The sequence below is a fragment of the Cokeromyces recurvatus genome (genome assembly GCF_025118155.1).
Source record: "Cokeromyces recurvatus strain NRRL 2243 chromosome Unknown BX663scaffold_2, whole genome shotgun sequence".
Classification (NCBI taxonomy): Eukaryota; Fungi; Mucoromycota; class Mucoromycetes; order Mucorales; family Mucoraceae; genus Cokeromyces; species Cokeromyces recurvatus.
In genome coordinates, this window is record NW_026251388.1 from 726,012 (window position 1) to 746,292 (window position 20,281).

The following is a 20,281-nucleotide window of genomic DNA, read 5'->3' on the forward strand; positions in this document are numbered from 1 at the left end:
AAAGGAATATGTAAAACAAATAATAGAGAAAATTTCTATTTAGCAGAAGGAAGGAAGAAGAGGGAAAAAATTATATAGGTCAAGGACAGGAAAAGGGTATAGTTAAAACAAGTGAATATAATACACAATAAATAATACAAAATAAATAGTAAAATTAGAGTTCATGGGTATTGATTATAGGAGCAACAGTTGCCCAACCAAAGGAACGTTTAACAGCTTGTTCCCAACCCTTATACATTTTTTTACGTCTTTCTTCTGATATAGTTGGAATAAAATGAGTTTTACCTTCTTGGTTAACTTTAGATAGTTCATCAAATGATTTCCAAATACCTACAGCGAAACCAGCTGCGATGGCTGAACCAAGTGCAGTCATTTCTCTCATAAGAGGTCTATCTACTTGAATACCTAATACATCTGCTTGAATTTGCATACAAAGATCTGAGTTAGACATGCCTCCATCTACTTTCAAAGAACGAAGAGGTGATTGAGCCTCTTTATTCATCACCTCTAAAATAGCACGAGTCTGATAACATACTGCCTCCAATATAGCACGACAGATATGTTCAAGCTTAGTATAATGCGTGATACCACAGAGTGTGCCACGAGCATCTGACCTCCAATAAGGAGCAAATAGACCAGCAAAGGCAGTAACAAAATAGACACCAGCGGTATTCTTTACACTAGATGCTAATAAATTCAACTCAACTACATCATTTATAACACAAAGATTATCTCGAAGCCAATTGATGGATGAACCAGCAACTGCGACTGACCCTTCTAATGCATAGACAGATTCACGATCACCAAATTTATAGGCAACTGTAGTTAACAATCCATTATCTGATTGTACTATCTTATTTCCTGTGTTGAACAACATGAAGCAGCCTGTACCATAGGTATTTTTGGCGTCACCAACTTGAAAACATTTTTGTCCAACAAGGGCTGCTTGTTGATCACCTAAACAACCTGCGATGGGTACACCTTTAAGTGAACCCTCACACATATATCCATAAATTTCAGATGAGGAAACAATTCTTGGTAATAAAACTTGATCAAATTCGAAAAAGCTATAAAAAAAAAATATTAGTATCCCTTGTCTTTTTTTTGTTTTTTTTTAATTTTTACTCACTCAATCGATTTTTGACTCCAGTTTAAAGTTTTAATATCCATCAACATTGTCCTACTAGCATTTGTTACATCAGTTATAATTACTCCACCATGATCTAATCCACCAGTAAGGTTCTATAAATATATTTTAGTATGGGAGCAGAATAATAATACTTTTGTAAATCTTTTTTTATTTTTATTTTTATTTTTATTTTTATTTTTATTTTTATTTTTATTTTTATTTTTATTTTTATTTTTATTTTTATTTTTATTTTTATTTTTATTTTTATTTTTATTTTTTTGGACAACTACTCACGTAAATCAACCAAGTATCAACTGTACCGATATGAAGTCTATTTTCTTTTTGAGCTTGTGATACAACAGGAATATTGTCTAGAAGCCATCTTAATTTTACAGCCGAAAAATAAGTGGCAAGAGGTAAACCACATATATCTTTTAAAACATTTACACCTTTTTTGGTCTTTTTCGATAATTGTTCAACAGTTTCAACTGTACGTGCATCACTCCAAACAATAGCTGGATATAAAGGACAACCAGTTAAACTATCCCACGTAATTAACGTTTCTCTTTGATTTGTTAAACCAATACATTCAATATCTGAAGCATCAAAACCCAATATTCCTAATTTATGGATTGTATGTTCTATACAAGTATGAACTGAATCTAATAACTCATAAGGATCATGTTCTACCCATCTTATGTATATAAAGAAAATGAAGAGACTATGAATATATAATACAAAAAAAAAATACAAATGTAATAATAACAAAAAAAAAAAAAAAAGAAAACATACCCAGGCTGAGGATAACTTTGTTCAAGTTCTATTTGATGAAAAGTAATAATTGATCCATTTTCATCGAAAATAACAAATCTAGTTGAAGTTGTTCCTTGATCGATAGAGCCTATAAGTTTGGGCATATTAATATTTCGTGGAGATAATATTAAAAAAAAAGAGAGAGAGATAAAGGAAAAAAAAAAAGGCAAATTAAAGCAAAATTTCTCCACTTTTTTCATTTTTTTTTTTTTTTCGTAATACAGTTTTTAAAATCCAGAGCTTTTGGTGAACCATACAAATATCTATTTATATGAAAAATACCTATTATCATGCTTTGTTTTTATATTTCTTTATTAATCAGTAGCACAAAAAATAAAAGAAAAAACTGTGTTACTTCTTATGAAAATCCATCTTTTTTTTTAGGAACAATAAAGTCATACAAAGATTAACAAAAAAAAATATATATTAGAGATCAAAATAGACGAGAAGAGTTATAATTATTCAATATTAGTTTACACGTTTATTTATTAGAGAAAGAGAAAAAGAGCTTTGCTTTTAACTATGCGTGTAATATCTTATACATATATTTATATATTTTTTTTTAAAAAAAAAAGGAATTTTATATTTCGAGTCTATAAAACGGGAAAAATCTGGATAATAGCTTTAACTGTCAAATTAGTGTCATTTATAGTAACATCACAAGTACAAAAGTAAATCTTATTGTCTGAATTTCAATCGTGTGTAGAACAAATTAGAAATTCAAGTTAAAAATAATATCTATGGTTACTAAGATTATGTAACAGTAAATCTATCTGATAATAACTGCCTTCTTTTTTTCTTCTAAGAAAAGAAGTAGTCTATTTATGATATGGGGTTTGTTTAACATATTATGTAAAGAATATCTATGCATACTTTTTTTTTTATCAAAATTCACCGTACTACCCTTAAGGACTGTGGTGATTATAGCATTAATCTCTTCTATTTACTATGTGTATGTAATACATATACATATACATATATTCATATTTGAATTTCAATCGAGGAAGAGTGTATCAAATATCTTCAAGTCAATTTACTTTCCATTTACCCACCCCCTTTTTTTTCTTTTAAAGCTGTCAAGAATAAAGTAGAGACTTTTATATGCTTGAATTAATAAAATTTCAATTTTACTTACTGTTACTATACACTGCCATCATGTATTATTTTGCTCGAAATAATTATATATATAAAGAATGATTGTTATCCAAGATATGATGAGCAGTAACTTAACTACTAAATATAATTCGATATGAAACGCTTCTATGATATAAAGAATAATCTTATTTTGTGCCTTGATTTAGTTTTTTGTTTCAAAACTTAGTTTTTGAGACAAACGAGTATAGTTTTTATTAAGAGTACAAATATACATTTACTATGAATTATATTTATAGTTGATTCTTCTTCTTATTATTACTAGTTAGAGAGTATCCTTGGATAAGAGGGAAAGAAAGAGTAGGATTTCTTTTTATTTTAGTGATTTGTAAATTTACAGCATATATCAGGTCTACAATGATTTGTGAAAATAGCTTTATTGGATTCTATTTGCAATGTTGAGTGTAGAATACCATAAACACTATAAATCATTTGTTGACTTTCTTTTAAAATGTTATTGTTACATTTTACATCTTCAAAAATTACAATATGAGCTGTAAGTAAACTGTTACCAGGACTTAGTTCCCAAATATGTAAATCATGAACTGAAACAACGTCTGATATTTGTAAAAGTGAATGTTCGATTGCTTCAGTTTCAATATGACCAGGTACGCCTTCCATCAAAACTATCATTGAATCTTTGATTAAATGAAAAGTAGTATATAAGACGATGAGAGAAAAGATAAATGTACATATAGGATCGACAATCGTATATTCTGGTTTGAAAATTAATACAATAGATGAAATAAGAACGCCTATTATTTGAATAGAATTATAAACATACTTGAACTTGTAAAAAAAAAAAGAAAAAGAAAAAGAAATAGGCGTTATTATTTACCAATAGCTGCTAATAAGTCTCCAAGTACATGTAACGCAGCTGCTCTAACATTGATATTTTCTTTCTGTTGAAAGAAACCACAAAAAATAAAATAAGTAATATAGTCTACTAACTTTAATCAGTTTATATTTGAAACAACCTATTTACCTTGTGAACCGTCTTTTGAGATGAATCTTCTGTTTCTTCATCATCATGACTATGCGCATGACTATGATGCCCACCCAATACAGATATCAATCTATATAGTATATGTATTTATTATGACTAAATTTAGTTTCTTTTTCCTTTTTTTTTTTTTTTATTTTCGTTTTTACATGATATTGACGAGTACACCAATAGAGGCTGTGACACACATCTATATGTAAATAATATTTTGAAACACATATTATAAACAATAAATGGAATAACTTACAAGTTTAGCATCAATAACTTGAGGTGATTGAATTCTATTTACAGCTTCCAGTATTAGAAAACCTGTTAAAACCCAAATAGTCAAAACGGATATGACAGCAGCAATTACTTCTGCTCGATGAAATCCAAATGTATGTTCTGTTATATATATATATAGATATTAGTAGTTATTGTTATTTTCATAAGGCCCTTTTATATTTACTTTTAGTAGGCGGTTTCTCGGCTAAATAGATAGCTATAAGAGCAACAATAAAACTAGCAACATCACTTAATAAATGAAAAGCATCCGACATCAGGGCTTTGAAATAATAATAATAATAATAATAGTTACAAATATAAATCTATAATTTGTATTATTCTAATCTACCTAATGAATTTGAAACATATCCTGCAATAAGTTCAATACCAAAAAACATGCAAGCAATAGTTGTTGCTATAATAAGTTTTCTCTTAATTGGACTTGATAGCGATGAATTATATTTATTTGATAAGCTTGTACATGAATATGAATTTGTTATACTTTGACCTTGAATCAATGATGTACATTCGTTGCCTTGGCTAACCATTCTTTATGTATATAAAACGAAGAAGAAAGAAAGAATAATAAACAAAAAAAAAAAAAAAAAAAAAAAAGGACTTATAATTGTTAGTATTAAATCACGGGGAGGAAAAATAAAATAAAACCGTATTCAATAAACATTTTATAATGTGTCTATTTATGACATATACATTTCTACTTTATTCCTTGGAATAAAAGTTCTTTTTCTTTATAATAAATTCTTTCATTTTCGTTGTTCCTTTCAAATATTTTAATATGTCGGATATTTAATTATTGATGAATAGTATGTATGTATGTATGTGTATAATAATTTATGTTTTACTGCACACGTTTTTTTTTTCTTTTATACATATTTTTTTTTTCCTTACTTTGCTGTCCATTATTATTCTTTCGCTTTAATGATGGCAACTACAATGAAGAGAAGGCACATTCCAAATGTGTCTGAAAAACATCAAGATTACACTGCTATCATTAACAATGATATGGATGACAGTTCAAAATTAAAAAACTATAAACATCTACCTCAACCACAACCAATTAAAACTTATTCTTCAAATAAGGTAAATACTAACTTGTTTAATTTAAATACATGTTAACCATTTAATTTATATTGTAATTTAGAACATTGCATTTTTACAAAAACATCAACATACCATCATTACTATTGTTTTAACTCTTTTATCATTTTGGACACGATTCAGAAAAATTGCTCTAAGTAAAAATGTTGTTTGGGATGAGGTATGTCTTTTATTATAAATACGTATATTTTTAACATGCTTACACACATATATATAACTACCTATTTTAGGCACATTTTGGCAAGGTATATTTTTGTATAGGGTTGCTGATAAGCATAAATTGTATTCTAATTATATTACTTTTGAATAGTTTGGATCACATTATTTAAATCACGATTTTTATTTCGATGTTCATCCTCCTCTTGGTAAGATTTTGGTAGGTTTCTCTGGCTGGTTAGCTGGCTACAATGGTTCTTTTGGATTTGAATCTGGTGCTGTTTATCCAGAACATGTCAATTTTGGTGCTATGCGTATATTTAACGCGTTTTTTGGTGCTATGATGGTTCCTATTGCTTATCTAACATGTGTTCAAATGAAAATGACATTAAAAGCTAGCCTTTTAGCTGCTACTATGGTATTACTTGGTAAATTATTTCATATTATATATATATATATCGACTTTTTTTATTTATTTATTTCATATTATATACATTTTTAGATAATGCCTATCTTACTATTAGTCGTTTTATTTTGTTGGATTCAATGCTTCTTTTCTTTACCTGTACTTCCCTTTTCACGTTAGCCACTTTTCATAATTTGCGTAACCAGTAAGTTTTAGTGAAGTAAGCAAATAACGTTTGACTTTTATCTTTCCTTTTTTTTTTCTAATTATACTTGATATATCATAGATCATTTTCAACAAAATGGTGGATCTGGCTTAATTTGACTGGTATTTCATTAGGATGTGTACTAAGTGTGAAATGGGTCGGCTTATTTGCTGTGGCTGTTGTTGGAGTATATACGATTGAAGATTTATGGAATATGTGGGGTGATTTACAGATGCCTAAAAAGACATACCTTAGTCATTGGATTGCCCGTATTATATGTTTAATCTGTATTCCTATTTCAATCTATATCTTTAGTTTTATTTTACATTTTAAACTTTTATATAAGAGTGGTCCTGGTGATGCTCAAATGAGTTCCCTATTTCAAGCAAACTTGGAAGGAAATTCTATGACTAGTAATCCTCTTGGTAAGTCATTTGATCTATACGACAATGATCAAATATTAACTTGTAATATATATACAGAAATTGCTTATGGTTCGAAATTAACTATCAAAAACGCTGGATTTGGAGGTGGCTTGTTACATTCTCATGTTCAAACCTATCCTGAAGGATCTAAGCAACAGCAAGTAACCTGTTATCATCATAAGGATGATAATAACAATTGGATTATTCGTCCACCTAGAAATTATGATTCGAATGAATATGAATCACCTGAAAATGAAGAGTTTATTCGTTTCGTTAAAGATGGCGATATAATTCGTCTTCAACATGAATTAACAGGTCGTAATTTACACAGTCACCCTGTGAATGCACCAGTCACGTCAAGTGAATGGGAAGTAAGCTGTTACGGTAATGAAACAGTTGGAGATAGTCAGGATAATTGGAAAGTTGAAATTGTAGATGATATGATTTATAAAGAAAAGGATCGTGTTCGTTCTTTAACTACACGTTTCCGTCTTCGTCATGAAAGATTAGGATGTTTATTAACAGCGGATGGAGGCACTTTACCTCAATGGGGCTTTAAGCAAACAGAAGTGTATTGTGATAAGAGTGATGATGTAGATAATCCACATGCTATGTGGAATGTAGAACAACATTGGAATCCTAAACTACCTCCTGCACCACCTAATGCATACAAGTCGCGTTTCTTCCGTGATTTTATTTCATTGAATGTTGCAATGTGGAATTCTAATAATGCTCTTATCCCAGATCCTGACAAGTATGATATACTGTCATCTAAACCTAGTGAATGGCCTTTTGTTTCTGTTGGTCTTCGTATGTGCGGTTGGGGTGATAATGATGTTAAATTTTATCTTTTGGGCAATCCTATTGTTTGGTGGTTATCCATTGGATCTATCTTTGTCTTTTGTTTCATTACTTGTATCTATATTGCTCGTATGCAAAGAAAGATTTATGATTTAACAAGAGGTATAAACAGCTTTCACATATACATCATTTTAATTTCTTTATATTCATTCATATTATATGTATACTTGTTTTATTTATTTAGCTCAATGGGATCATTTCTTTTATGTTGGTAAAACCTTATTCCTTGGTTGGTTCTTCCATTATATTCCCTTTTATATTATGGGTCGTGTCACTTATTTACATCACTATTTCCCTGCACTTTATTTCAGTATTCTTATGGTGCCTTTCTTAATGGATCATTTTACTCGTAATAGTCCTAAGCTAGTTCAATCTATTATTTTCGGTGTAGTTTATATTGCTGTTATAGCCACATTTATTCATTTTGCACCCATCTCTTTTGGTTTGACGGGTCCCATCACAGACTACAAGTCCCTACAATGGAGAGAAGGTTGGAATATTATTGAAGAAAAAAGAAATTAAATTATATAAAAGAGATACTATGTTAGTAGCATCAATCAAGATGATCTAATGATTTACAAAATTTTAAAGACAATGTCTCGTCTTTGTTTTCGCTTACTTTGCAAACTAAATAAGCTTCTTATTTGATGATAACTGTTTTTATTTGTCATACATAGACTGTAAGACAAACAAATTTTGTATTACATGTATTGTTCTCTTTAAAAAACCAAGTGATAGTTAGTCGTAGTAGTTGGTCGTAGTAGAGAAGGAGGGGTGGTGGTGGTGGTGTGTAGGATAAATAAGTACCCTGTCATACTAGTACACAACAATAGATAGCGCATACAACTATTCTTTTTTTTTTTCTTTCTTTCTTCTTCTTCTTCTTTGCTGCTTATTAATGGGAAATATAAAAAGTACTTCAAAAAGCAAGACTAGTAAAGATAGTTTAATAAATACTATGATTGTGACAAAGAATCGAATTATCGATCAACAAATAAAAGCGGATCAAAAGCGTATGAAAAAGGAAGTTAAACTGTTATTATTAGGTAAAAAATAAAATAAAATAAAATACCAAAACAGATATATGATAATAATCATAACAATAAATAGGTGCTGGTGAATCTGGGAAATCAACAGTTTTAAAACAAATGAGATTAATACATGCATCTGGTTTTAAAGCAAATGAAAGAGAAAAGTTTCGAAACATTATTTTTGTCAACATTCTTTCAACAATGCAGACTTTATTAAGTGCGATTGAAGATTTAGATTTACAAATGACTGATCCTTTATTAAAAGTACATTACTTGATACCATTATATATAAATATTTATATTTTAATTCATTGTTTTTTCATGTAGGAATATACCCATTTATTTGTTGAAATACCATCTTTAGAAGAGAATGAACCATTTCCCGAAATTTACTACAAGCCTTTAAAGCATTTATGGAAAAGTGAAAATGTTCAAATAGTACATAGAAATGGGCATATGTTTGCCATACATGATAATATCTCTTAGTAAGAAAGGAAACAAAAAAAAAAATCTCTTTGTACAAGCAATGATTTAGTATTTTATGTATTTTTTTTTTTTTTTTTGTTCTAAAATCTAAAATCTAAAAGCTTTTTCGAAAAGATGGATAAACTATGGGAACCCAATTATATCCCTTCAGATCAAGATATTTTAAGATGTAGGGCAAAAACTACAGGCATCGTCGAGACTACCTTTCATCTTGGTCCTTTAACATATCGAATGTTCGATGTGGGAGGTCAGAGAAGTGAACGAAAGAAATGGATCCATTGTTTTGAAAATGTCACAGCTATTTTATTCGTTGTTGCAATTAGTGGATATAATCAAAGTTTAGCAGAAGATAAAGATTCGGTAACTTGGATGTCTATACGTGTTTATACGTAATACTAACTAATTATATATGTATTTTAGAATCAAGTAAGATATTGATGTGTGCATATATTTACCTTTAATAGATGCTTACATTTATATAATAAATGCATGAAGCATTAATGCTCTTTGATACAATATGTAACGCAAATTGGTTTGTAAAGACTTCAATGATTTTATTACTAAACAAAATCGATATATTCAGAAAGAAAATTGCTTATTCTAATGTCTCTGATTATTTTCCTGATTATCAAGGTATATAATATAATGTATATGTGTATGTGTATGTGTACGCGTATATGTACGTGTATGTGTATGTGTATGTGTATGTGTATGTGTATGTGTATGTGTATGTGTATGTGTATGTGTATGTGTATGTGTATGTGTATGTGTATGTGTATGTGTATGTGTATGTGTATGTGTATGTGTATGTGTATGTGTATGTGTATGTGTATGTGTATGTGTATGTGTATGTGTATGTGTATGTGTATGTGTATGTGTATGTGTATGTGTATGTGTATGTGTATGTGTATGTGTATGTGTACACGTATATGTATATGTATCCATTTATATACATATTACTTTAGTCTATCATATTGATATGTTATCATAATAGGACCAGCCAATAATTATGATGTAGCAAAAAACTATTTTAAAGCAAGGTTTCAAAGGCTAAATCGGAGAGCAGACAAACGAGTCTATGTTCATTTTACGAATGCTACTGATACAAATTTATTACAACATGTCATGATGGCTGTTTCTGATATTATCTTGAGTGAGAACTTGAATAGCGTTATCATATAAATTATATACTAATACACCACATCTGTACATATATAAAATAATTACACTCGCAGAAGAAACCGAGTTGCTATTAGAATACTACTTTATCTTTTTATTACATCTTAATAATAAAGCAAGTTGAAGCTCTTAAACCAGATGAAATATATTACTCTAAATCATCAAAGATACTTGCTTCTTTCCTCTCTCTCTTTTTTTTTTTTTTTTTTTTTTTTTTTTTTTTTTTTTTTTTTTTTTTTGTATCTGTCTCCTGAGTGGTGGCTTGTATGATTTTTTTTTCTTTTTTTTTTCTTATTTTACATAAGCTAAGCATATTTTTTTTCTTCTCTTCTTTTTCTTGTACACTTATCAATAATGTCTTCTTTAGCAAGTTTAATTAGTAATGTGAAAGCAAATACCGCTAACAATGATCACATAAATAGAAGTTTAAAGAGAAAAGCAACATTTTCAAAGTAAATAATTAGTTTTAAAGAAATTATTAATATATTACTGACTTTCTCTAATGTTAGGGAAGAATTAAGACAACAGAAAAGAAAAGCCCTTCTTAAGAAGAAGGCAGATGATAAGAAAGAATCAAATGAGCCCAGTATTGTTGTGTTCGATGATTCAGCATTACAAAAGAAACCTGTTTATGAAGATAAAGCATCAAAAAAACAATTTATGGTATATTAATCAAAGCCTTTTTATATGTCTATATACATGTACATTATTCTAAATCCTTATATATAAAGAATTCAAAAATTACAACACCTGATCCATACAACATTACAACTCCCAAAAATAAACCTTCTGCAAAAGAACTTGAAGAAGAGGCGTAAGTGAGAGAGAGAGAGAAAGAAATACGATGCAATTCCCGAATAATTAAATTAATATTATGCATGTACTTGATAGTGAAAATCAAAAACATGATTTAGAATTACATCAACTCTTAAACACCTCAAATCTTTTAGAGGAACTCGGTAAATAATAGAGGAATTAAATGTTAATCTTAAAAGTCTCTTATTCATCTGAAAAAAAAATAATAATTATATAGCACAAGAAGAAATGACAGCAAGAGAAAAAAGAAAGAATACAATGAAAAAATTAGTGGACTTGGGTGCAAAGGTAAGCTTTAGGATATGACTTGGAATAATGTATTCATCTTAAATACACATATATATGTATATATAATCCAGCCAGCAGCAAATCAAAAGATGCCATTATCATTAAAATTAAGCTTAGATAAATCAAGAAAGGAAAGGGAACTTGCTAAACTACAAGAAGCAAAGGATTTAGGTATTTACGATAAATCATTAAAGCATCTATACATAAAAACAAAGCCAAAGAAGAGAAACCGTGATCCTGGCATTACAAATGGTATTGGCAGAATGAAGGGTGCTACCTTGACTATTAAACAATCAGATATTGAAAGAATTCAGAAACAAGGATCAAAGAAATCTTCCGGCAAGAAACGACGATAAAAACGAAGCTATAAGATTAAACTTATTTACATGTATACCATAATTTTAGACATTTAGTAAACTTCTTGTACTTTTGCATAAAGATGGTAATTCGAAAAGGAAAAAGGAACAAAAAAAAAAATTAGAGAGTAACAAGTTGACTTTTACTGTGCATAAGACATTACTTAATGACTATCATACTTTCCTTACACGAATAATATCTTAACATGAACAATGACCCATTTTATTGACAGTGTTTTTTTTTTTTTGATAACTGCATAAAATTGTTTTTTTTTAATTCTATATAGATATTATATCATTGATACTTTAATTAAAAGAAAGTGAACATTAAAAAAAAAGAGAGATAAAATCATGACAGTATATATTATATTACAAAAAAAAGGGGGGGAAAGGGAAGGGGCATATAAATTATCTATGCAAAATAAACATCTTAAAGGCTGGAAGAAAAAAAAAAGAATATACATGTATAAATCTAAAAACGTTCCTTCATACGAGCAGAAATAGTACGAAGAGTAGCATAAACTTTACCGGGAGGACTACCTAAAATAAGACTAACAACAGCATCACGAGCAATCTTGATGTTTTGGAATGAACCAAGAATATGAATTTTTCTATTATCAATATTTTTAATTTAGTATAAATCAATGAAGAAGAAAAAAAAAAGCCTTATCACTTACGTATCAGCCAAAACGATTCTAGTTTTGCTTGCATTTTCAATAGTAAATTTAGTTTTACCATCACGACCAGCGATACGACCAATAGCACGAGCTAAATGATCACCGTGTAATGTCTTCACATCTTTAATTTCAAATGTATCCATATAAATATCATCTAATCTTAATAAAGCCATAGCATCTTCTACTTCAAAACCTAAAGCAAAAGCTTTAACAAAATCTGCACCTTTTTGCAAAGCACCATCATCTTCAGTAGAAGGTGAAGTCTATGAAATAATAATAATAATAATAATATATTTATTAACATACATATGTCAAAAAAAATTTTTTTCCCAAGCCCTACAAACCTTAAGCTCAACCGTTTTTGATTTAATGTTCATTCTAACTTGGAGCTTCATATGTTCAACTAAGGGTGAATAAATTTCTAACCAATGTCTTTTTAAAGGAGCCATACGATGGGGTGGAATGGGAATTTTACGGAAACCTTTCGTCACACTCTTTTTTTTTTTAAAAAAAAAAGCAAAATTTGAATGATTATTATTTATCATTTCAGATTGATCAAACATTATTTAACACTTTTTCTACCTTTAATTCAGCTTTACTTGCAGGAGCAAAGTTAGGCTTATTCATTGAAGAAGAGCTTTCTTCCATTGCTACATCATCTTGACTTTGACGACTAGGTAAAGCATTGGCATCGATAATAATATCATCGTCTTCTCCTTGAATCTCTTTTTGAGTCTTTTTGCTAACTAATGTTGGTGCTTTTAATGACTGTAATGAAGCCATTTTATATATTTATATAATGTAGATAAAAAAAGAGATAACAGTAAGTTTGAATTCTGAACAAAAAGAAAAAATTTTTGATTTAAAACAGCATTTCCCATTATTTTTGAAAATATACGGAGTTCAAATAACAGTTTGTATAGACTTTAAATTGGAAAAAGGAAAAAATAGTCACGAAAGCAGTCATACCTCCTAAAATTGCAATGGGACTTTTGACAAACGTCTGCTTTATTCAAATTACCATTGTAAAAAAGGTATGTTCAGCCTACTTTTAAATATTTATGTTTCTTTAAGAGAGCTTCTATTACAGATATATGCTTACTATTATAATTAGAAATCATTTTATAAAAGTTGTATATGTATATATCTTAACTCAACTGTATAAATATTCTAATTATTTTGCATAAACCCCAATACTCTCAAAGCAAAAAAGAATATTATAGCGATTATTTTATCAATAATATTTTTAATAAAGTTAACAGTTTTGAAAAGAAAAAAAAAAGGAAAATGTAAAGGATAAACTAAAATGTACTATTTTGTATACAGAAGCTAGACATAGAGTGTATATAAAGCAAATGAATAAGATAAGAATATACAACAGTCTAGAGGGATACATTTCAAGTCCTTGCCTTTTTTTTTTTACGTAATATTGAAGTGAGATATTATTTTAGTGCATGCAGAAATTACCTTGCATTACTAGTTTTTTTTTTAACACATGGAAACGAATAAGCAATCTTTCGATTTTCCACATAACAAAGCTTAAATCTATTTAATTCTCAGCCAAGTTGAATTGATAAAATGAAAACCAATAAAATATTTAAATAATAATTTCTTAATAAAAAGCACAATTAAACTAGAATTGCCTATGTTAGTTTATCAATGGAAATAGGAAGATACTTAAACAAAACAAAACAAAAAATTCTTTGGGATCAAGGGCAAAAAAAAAGGGTTATGACACATTTCGTGATGAAGGGGAAGAAAAGGTAGCCAATCAAGAAGACATTATTGACCAGGCAGTGAAACTTGATAATCATAAAATATGATAGTTTGAACTTCTGTATTTTTTTTCCCGACTTTGTGTTACGATGAGTTCATTTTTCTTTTTTTTTAATGATTTCGGTAGTCGAATAAATAATAAGCATAACACATTCTTTTTATTATTATTACATTTTGTATAAAGAAGGACATTATATACAATAGATTCAATAATAGGGTCCTTGTAAAATACCTATAAAGAATTTTCGAGAATTTAAAATATATGGCGTGTTTCAAGAAAAAAAGAGAGGAGTTAATTTAAAAGGGGCATGATATAGTGCTACTAAACAGTTGATAAAAGGAAAATGGTCATAAATATAGATATATAACTTAGGCAGAATTTAAGAAAGGAACACGGTTTGAGGATTGCTTTTCACGAATCATTTGTAATATATGTTGCATTCCTTTACGAGCCTAGATAAAATAAAGTATTCTGTTATAAACTTGATGTCATAACCTTATTATTTTTACCTTTGCTGCATTAGCTATGAAGCTACTTTGACCAAATCCTTCAATACGACCAGTCATTCCCCAACCAAATTTGGAGATAATACGAGCTTCAGTTTTGCATGAAGTCCATTCTGGATTTTGTTCGTCTTGTTTAAAAGTTTGTGTTTCAACAATTTGCATTATACGAACATGATTCAAGTTTTTTGTACGAGTAACCATTGTTTTATTTTTCGGATCAACTTCTGATTCTTCAATAATAAATGCTTCCGAGTTTTTAAGAAACTAATTTAAAAATGGTTATTTAGCTTTTTTATGTTGTAATGTATATCTATAATTTACATGATCAGGAAACCATTTAGGTGCCTTTCCTTTCTTCAACACAAGTCTTGTTGTTTTTAAAACCCCATTCTCATCCACATAACGATCCAAAACATCTACAGCAAGGACTATTCAAAAACAACAGTATTAATATTTAAACAGACAACTCATATAAATATTTTAAAATTACCATGTGAAGCAAATGGATTAGGATATCTTAACCAGAAAGCAAGAGTTACATTTTGCCAAGGATAACTATAACAATGAATGTTAGTCCTTTCTGATTAATAAGCTTTTTTTTTTTTTCTCATAAAGTACTCATATTTAAATAAATGTTGGTAAAATTTAACCATATTTAATGTATAGAAGTAAATGTAAGAATATAGTAGAAAATAAAAAAAATAAAAATAAAAAAAAAATGAGGGGAAAATGAGGTGGTTTACATTTATTTCTTCTCGTAATTCATTGGTAGCAATGACAGCAAGGGTTGAGACTAAACAAATAGTAAATTAGAATATTATTGGTTTGTGACTGTTTGTTTCGGGAAAAATATCTGATTAGCTATTGGCTTCGTGTCTTCTGTTCTCGATTTATTCAAGTATACATTATTCAGCAGTTTACTGAAACATGAACTTTTTTCTTTTATCTTTTTTCATTATTATTATTTGACTGTATATACGAATATAAATATATATATATATATATTTTAAAAAAAACAAAACAAAATGTCATCCATAAATACCAATCCCAATACAACTTCTTCTGATGTACTTCAACTTAATTTGAATGATTCAGCACTGGAATTATTAAATGCAGCCATTGTCAGTCACCAGTTGAAAATCGATGACTTTGAACAACTAAATACAAGAAACAATAAAGAAAAAGCTCCTCCCTCCATTCAAAATGAGTCAACAAAGAAAGCTTTACCAGATAAATCAACTATAAATGGTATTATTTTTTTGTTATAATTTGCAAATATATGCTGCTGACTTTTATCTATTTTACAGCAATTCATTCAAAAAGAGAACTTGATAAAGGTAAAAAAAAAAAAAAAAAGAAAAGAAAAAAAAAAAGTCAAAGAAGAAGTTAAATGCAAGTTAATTTATCTCTTGTTTATATTAGATGAGCAAACATCAACTACTCCAAAACGAGTGGGTCGTAAACCGATAGATAATTCCGAGATTCCTGTAAGTAGTGCAATATAATATATTCACACATATACATATTCATTTTTTTGTGGCGCAGGATGTCCCACTTGATCCTAAACAAAAAAGAAAAGCTCAAAATAGAGCTGCTCAACGTGCATTCAGAGATCGTAAAGAAAAGCATTTAGCTGAGTTACAGGCACGTATTGAAGAATTAGAGGCTCTAAATGCAACAAAAAATGAAGATTTAATAAAAGAAAATCAACAATTAAGAGAGCAATTGAAGAGGCTTCAGGAGGAAAATTATGCTCTCAAAGGAGCACAATTTACTTTTGAGTTTCCTATATCTGGCTCTATTAATAAAATGCTAACTTCTACATTGCCCATCACTAATACTACTATGACTGCAGGGACTCCTTCTGGTATCCCTAGCACTCCTATTACTGTTTCTTCGAATAATACTTCTTCGGATATAAATTATGATGATTTGAATAATCTATATCCAATGACAACAAGTGGAAGTAGTATGAGCAGTTCAAATAGCTATAGTGGTGAAGATAATAGCTCTTCTACTGAACAACATTCACCAGACACAAATAATCAAACTCATGAAGATGATTCTACAAGTGCAGATACACCTATTACATCTAATCCTCTTTTTTCACCAGAACCAATTCAATTTGGCTTGATACAACCTCCTATGGCTTCTAATGCATTAGACTTTTTAGCTGTTACCGATGTTACAGATGGTATTGGCAATGGGCTTACTACTGTCAATAATTTCCCTACAGGTGATCTTTTCCACGGCAAAGATGATCTCTTTACCAGTTATACTCTACCTGCAAATAATACGAATGATAACTTTTTATTTACGAATGAAGACTTATCAGCATTATTTGGTGCCAATGAGGATTTATTTAATTTTAATACCAACATAAATGATAATAATAATAATAATAATAATAATGTATCATTATCGCTTAATACCCAGTTCGGGCTTCCGGAAACACCTACTACTCGTCGTCTTAATCTTACATCTGAGAAGAAACAATTACTGATTCAACAAATAAAGAAAGGACAAGAAGAAGGCAAATATGTACACCAAATACATCAAGAAATTAAAGAAAAATGTCCTGATTTCGATTTGGATGGTTTATGTGATGACCTTAAAAAGAAAGCGCAATGCAGTAGTGGTGCTTATCCGCTTACCGATCACGAAGTAGATGCCTTTGTCAAATTTTTAAGTCATTAAAAAAAGACTCCCCCTTTTTTCATCTTCTTCATATAATCAATCATATACAGATATACATATACATATACACATACATACACCTATGTATTTTTTCTTTTTTTTTAATAGCATTACATGTATTTTGAATTTTCCTATAACTTTCATCATTATTATTACTAAGACAAATAACAATATGTTTATAAATGCTCATTTAATAGTTGACAATATCTAAAGTAAGAAATAATAATAATAATAGAAAGGCTATATTATTTTCGATTTTTATTATTATACAAATATGTATTTATAAAAAAAAAAAAACGAAATTAAATATTGCATAATATTACATAAATCAAAAGGAATAGCTATTAGTAAATAACCCTCTTATCTACCTATAATTGAAGAGAGAGAAAGTAAATAAATTATTATCCAATTTTCCCAAAAAGAAAAGATATATATCTTACTTTGATTACAATGGGGGGCTCATGAGTATTTGGTCGAGAAATCTCTGCTAATTCTCTTCCTGCCTATTTTTTTTTTATATATATATGTATATACACATACATAGATAGAAAACTTTCAGTTTAAAACAATACATGTATACAAAGTTAATGTGTTTAAGTGTAACTTACACTCCATGTTCCCCCTTGAATAAGCTGACTTAAAGAAAGAAATTTTTTACTTAATCTCAACGTTTGACGAACACGATCAGCTATCAAATCCAAATAGGCTACAGTCAATGCACGCCATTCAGTCACGACTGGGTCCGACATATCAAACATCGGGGCCACCTCAACCTTGGGCTGATAAGGCAAAAGAGAATTGGCTTGATAATTTTTAATACCACGTTCGTAATCGACAGGCTTTAAAGTCAGAAAACCAGTATCGATAAGGAAGCCACCATTACAGTAATCAGGAAGGGGTGTTAACAGATCAGTGCCTTCAATGGTTGCTCCAAGTAATTTTTCCATAGGCTCAATCACGGAATAGATAATCCATTGAGAGAGCTTATGAAATGAGACAAGATTACTATCATCATGTATAGCTGTACAAGGCCAAACGTCACCTAATCCACTTGTACCACCTCTGTTTTCTTCAGCAGCCCATAATTCGCCCATCTCTTGAACAACAGGCCACAATGTCTCAATACTAATTAATGGTCCCTTTTTGGTTTTAATTGTAGTAGGATGATCGAGTAAATAGTCTAAATAAATATTATCAATTTCAGGAGTTTTCGAAAAAAAAAAATCAAACAACTATACTACTTGTTATTTTTGTATTTGTGCATTTTTTTTTTTTATACTTTTTCATTTATTTATTTATTTACCTATTAGGTTTCCGGGACGTCTTATATTATTACCAAAATAGTCTGTTCTATTTTGTAATACAGATCCAAGATTTTTCAGAGCTTCAAATCTTACCTCAATATCAACGAATGAATTATCATCATTGAATTGAAGTTCTTTACAGAGTGTATCAAATGAAAGATTCAATAACGCCTCAGCTGTGTAGTATGTATAAATATAAATATATATGTATATATAACATGTAGAAAAAAAATGATATATATACATATATGTATATATATATATATATGTGTGTGTGTATGTGTGTCTATATATACATCATTTTATGTGTAGTACTTACAGTCAACTCGATGAGGCTGAGCTGGATCATTTGAAAAAAAGCCTTTTATGAACATATCCAATATAGCAATAGCAATACCATCCTTTCTTTTGAACACTCTACCTGTAGAATGTTCAGTATAAGACCAAGCTTGACATGGCTTCATATCCATAAGACATGCAATAACCAATATATCAATTAGTTTTCTTGTTTGCTCTATTGTATCTTGACCAACACTAGCCCAAGTTTGGATTAGATTATCAAGACGGCGTCTTCCACCTATATCAAAGTGGCGCCAACGACCATAAAGAGGGATATCAGAAGGATTATCATAATCTCGTTTAATAATAGATACAACAAATTGAACCATTTCTTCCAACTTTGATTGATCAATATCAAAATGTTTCAACCTATTGCGTGTAGCCGCTTCATGTACTTTAAAACATCTTTCACGTACAGAGCCGAGACTAAGTAAGAAATCATTCTGATTATATGGAGCCATATTAGTATAGTTATTATTTATAATGATTGAAAGTAAAGTAATATGTAATATATATATTTTTTTATAGATTGTAAAAAGTAGTTAAAATTGTACTTGTATACAAGTATCAATTAAATTAAATAATATTTTGTAATAAAGTAAAGAAAGAAAAGAATGAATAATTATTATTAATTTTTTTCTTATTTTGATAAGCGGGTTAAATCATATTTATACATGTAAAGAGAAAAAAAAAATTATCATAGTCTGTGTATCTATTTTATTAGGGGGAGAAAGAGAGAGGAAAAAAAAAAAATACTGTTTTCACATTTCAGCTTTCTTCTTTAATTCTTTAAGTTTGAAAATACCGATCTGATTAATGTTATCGGATGTATTTATTTTATAATACTTTTTTATTCTTTTTTATTTTATTTTTTTTTAAAAAATCTATCTTCTTCTTTCTTTTTATTTTTAAGAGAAGGGAGAAGATGGGAGAGGTCTGACAAAGTAAGGGGGGGCGTAATATGAAGGGCACACAAAAAAAAAAAAAAAAAAAAAGCAAGAAATGCCAACTTTAAAAGAAACTTTCTTCTCCTTAAAACAATAATAACATAACACAAACATGAAATTATAATCCATCTAAGTAACTTTATATATAAAAATATTTATAAAAACATGTTTAAATAATACTATTCTTTCAAAGAAGAGAGAATATCTTTTATATATACACATATATACATGTATATATAAACTGCGCATTATTACTTACAGCCGCAAGTGATTGTATATTATATAGCTTAACTTCACTTTAATGTAGACTTTAGATTTATAAATATCATGAATATGTAATATATC

At 28.9% G+C, this 20,281-nt stretch overlaps 9 protein-coding genes across 9 annotated transcripts; 4 read left to right on the top strand and 5 right to left on the bottom strand.

The window, feature by feature from the left end:
* Window positions 1–154: 154 nt before the first annotated feature.
* On the bottom strand, window positions 155–3,096 carry BX663DRAFT_528923 (uncharacterized protein; the record flags this gene model as incomplete). The annotated part of the gene is made up of 4 exons (XM_051530202.1): window positions 155–1,067; window positions 1,130–1,242; window positions 1,424–1,725; window positions 3,078–3,096. 4 exons carry the CDS (start codon window positions 3,094–3,096, stop codon window positions 155–157), a joined length of 1,347 nt encoding a protein of 448 aa, XP_051387094.1.
* A 249-nt stretch (window positions 3,097–3,345) lies between these two features.
* Window positions 3,346–4,962, bottom strand: BX663DRAFT_494864 (cation efflux family-domain-containing protein). Its single transcript, XM_051525557.1, has 7 exons — window positions 4,711–4,962; window positions 4,546–4,641; window positions 4,345–4,481; window positions 4,247–4,287; window positions 4,080–4,170; window positions 3,933–3,996; window positions 3,346–3,849 (listed from the first exon to the last, which is right to left on the bottom strand). The coding sequence occupies exons 1-7, from the start codon at window positions 4,907–4,909 to the stop codon at window positions 3,413–3,415; spliced, it is 1,065 nt and encodes a 354-aa protein (XP_051387095.1). The 5' UTR covers window positions 4,910–4,962; the 3' UTR covers window positions 3,346–3,412.
* Window positions 4,963–5,244: 282 nt separating this feature from the next.
* Window positions 5,245–8,243, top strand: BX663DRAFT_128430 (Dolichyl-phosphate-mannose-protein mannosyltransferase-domain-containing protein). Its single transcript, XM_051521532.1, has 8 exons — window positions 5,245–5,462; window positions 5,524–5,640; window positions 5,711–5,725; window positions 5,791–6,064; window positions 6,139–6,247; window positions 6,329–6,672; window positions 6,730–7,635; window positions 7,718–8,243. Exons 1-8 carry the CDS (start codon window positions 5,301–5,303, stop codon window positions 8,053–8,055), a joined length of 2,265 nt encoding a protein of 754 aa, XP_051387096.1. The 5' UTR covers window positions 5,245–5,300; the 3' UTR covers window positions 8,056–8,243.
* Window positions 8,244–8,491: 248 nt separating this feature from the next.
* Window positions 8,492–10,232, top strand: BX663DRAFT_528926 (putative Gpa2-guanine nucleotide-binding protein alpha-2 subunit; the record flags this gene model as incomplete). Its single annotated transcript, XM_051530203.1, has 6 exons — window positions 8,492–8,579; window positions 8,644–8,828; window positions 8,892–9,049; window positions 9,152–9,429; window positions 9,546–9,683; window positions 10,045–10,232. 6 exons carry the CDS (start codon window positions 8,492–8,494, stop codon window positions 10,230–10,232), a joined length of 1,035 nt encoding a protein of 344 aa, XP_051387097.1.
* A 278-nt stretch (window positions 10,233–10,510) lies between these two features.
* Window positions 10,511–11,965, top strand: BX663DRAFT_494871 (uncharacterized protein). Its single transcript, XM_051525558.1, has 6 exons — window positions 10,511–10,681; window positions 10,739–10,892; window positions 10,961–11,043; window positions 11,121–11,188; window positions 11,263–11,333; window positions 11,405–11,965. Exons 1-6 carry the CDS (start codon window positions 10,584–10,586, stop codon window positions 11,687–11,689), a joined length of 759 nt encoding a protein of 252 aa, XP_051387098.1. The 5' UTR covers window positions 10,511–10,583; the 3' UTR covers window positions 11,690–11,965.
* On the bottom strand, window positions 11,966–13,200 carry BX663DRAFT_494873 (uncharacterized protein). Its single transcript, XM_051525559.1, has 4 exons — window positions 12,949–13,200; window positions 12,711–12,860; window positions 12,367–12,629; window positions 11,966–12,300 (listed from the first exon to the last, which is right to left on the bottom strand). Exons 1-4 carry the CDS (start codon window positions 13,147–13,149, stop codon window positions 12,162–12,164), a joined length of 753 nt encoding a protein of 250 aa, XP_051387099.1. The 5' UTR covers window positions 13,150–13,200; the 3' UTR covers window positions 11,966–12,161.
* Window positions 13,201–14,278: 1,078 nt separating this feature from the next.
* On the bottom strand, window positions 14,279–15,372 carry BX663DRAFT_494876 (PRELI-like family-domain-containing protein). The gene is made up of 5 exons (XM_051525560.1): window positions 15,268–15,372; window positions 15,140–15,204; window positions 14,971–15,077; window positions 14,653–14,913; window positions 14,279–14,595 (listed from the first exon to the last, which is right to left on the bottom strand). The coding sequence occupies exons 1-5, from the start codon at window positions 15,300–15,302 to the stop codon at window positions 14,512–14,514; spliced, it is 552 nt and encodes a 183-aa protein (XP_051387100.1). The 5' UTR covers window positions 15,303–15,372; the 3' UTR covers window positions 14,279–14,511.
* A 180-nt stretch (window positions 15,373–15,552) lies between these two features.
* Window positions 15,553–17,680, top strand: BX663DRAFT_494882 (uncharacterized protein). The gene is made up of 4 exons (XM_051525561.1): window positions 15,553–15,897; window positions 15,957–15,986; window positions 16,072–16,136; window positions 16,195–17,680. The coding sequence occupies exons 1-4, from the start codon at window positions 15,675–15,677 to the stop codon at window positions 17,344–17,346; spliced, it is 1,470 nt and encodes a 489-aa protein (XP_051387101.1). The 5' UTR covers window positions 15,553–15,674; the 3' UTR covers window positions 17,347–17,680.
* Window positions 17,581–19,652, bottom strand: BX663DRAFT_465562 (uncharacterized protein). Its single transcript, XM_051524037.1, has 4 exons — window positions 18,970–19,652; window positions 18,650–18,826; window positions 17,955–18,526; window positions 17,581–17,849 (listed from the first exon to the last, which is right to left on the bottom strand). The coding sequence occupies exons 1-4, from the start codon at window positions 19,448–19,450 to the stop codon at window positions 17,748–17,750; spliced, it is 1,332 nt and encodes a 443-aa protein (XP_051387102.1). The 5' UTR covers window positions 19,451–19,652; the 3' UTR covers window positions 17,581–17,747.
* Between the last annotated feature and the right edge of the window lie 629 nt (window positions 19,653–20,281).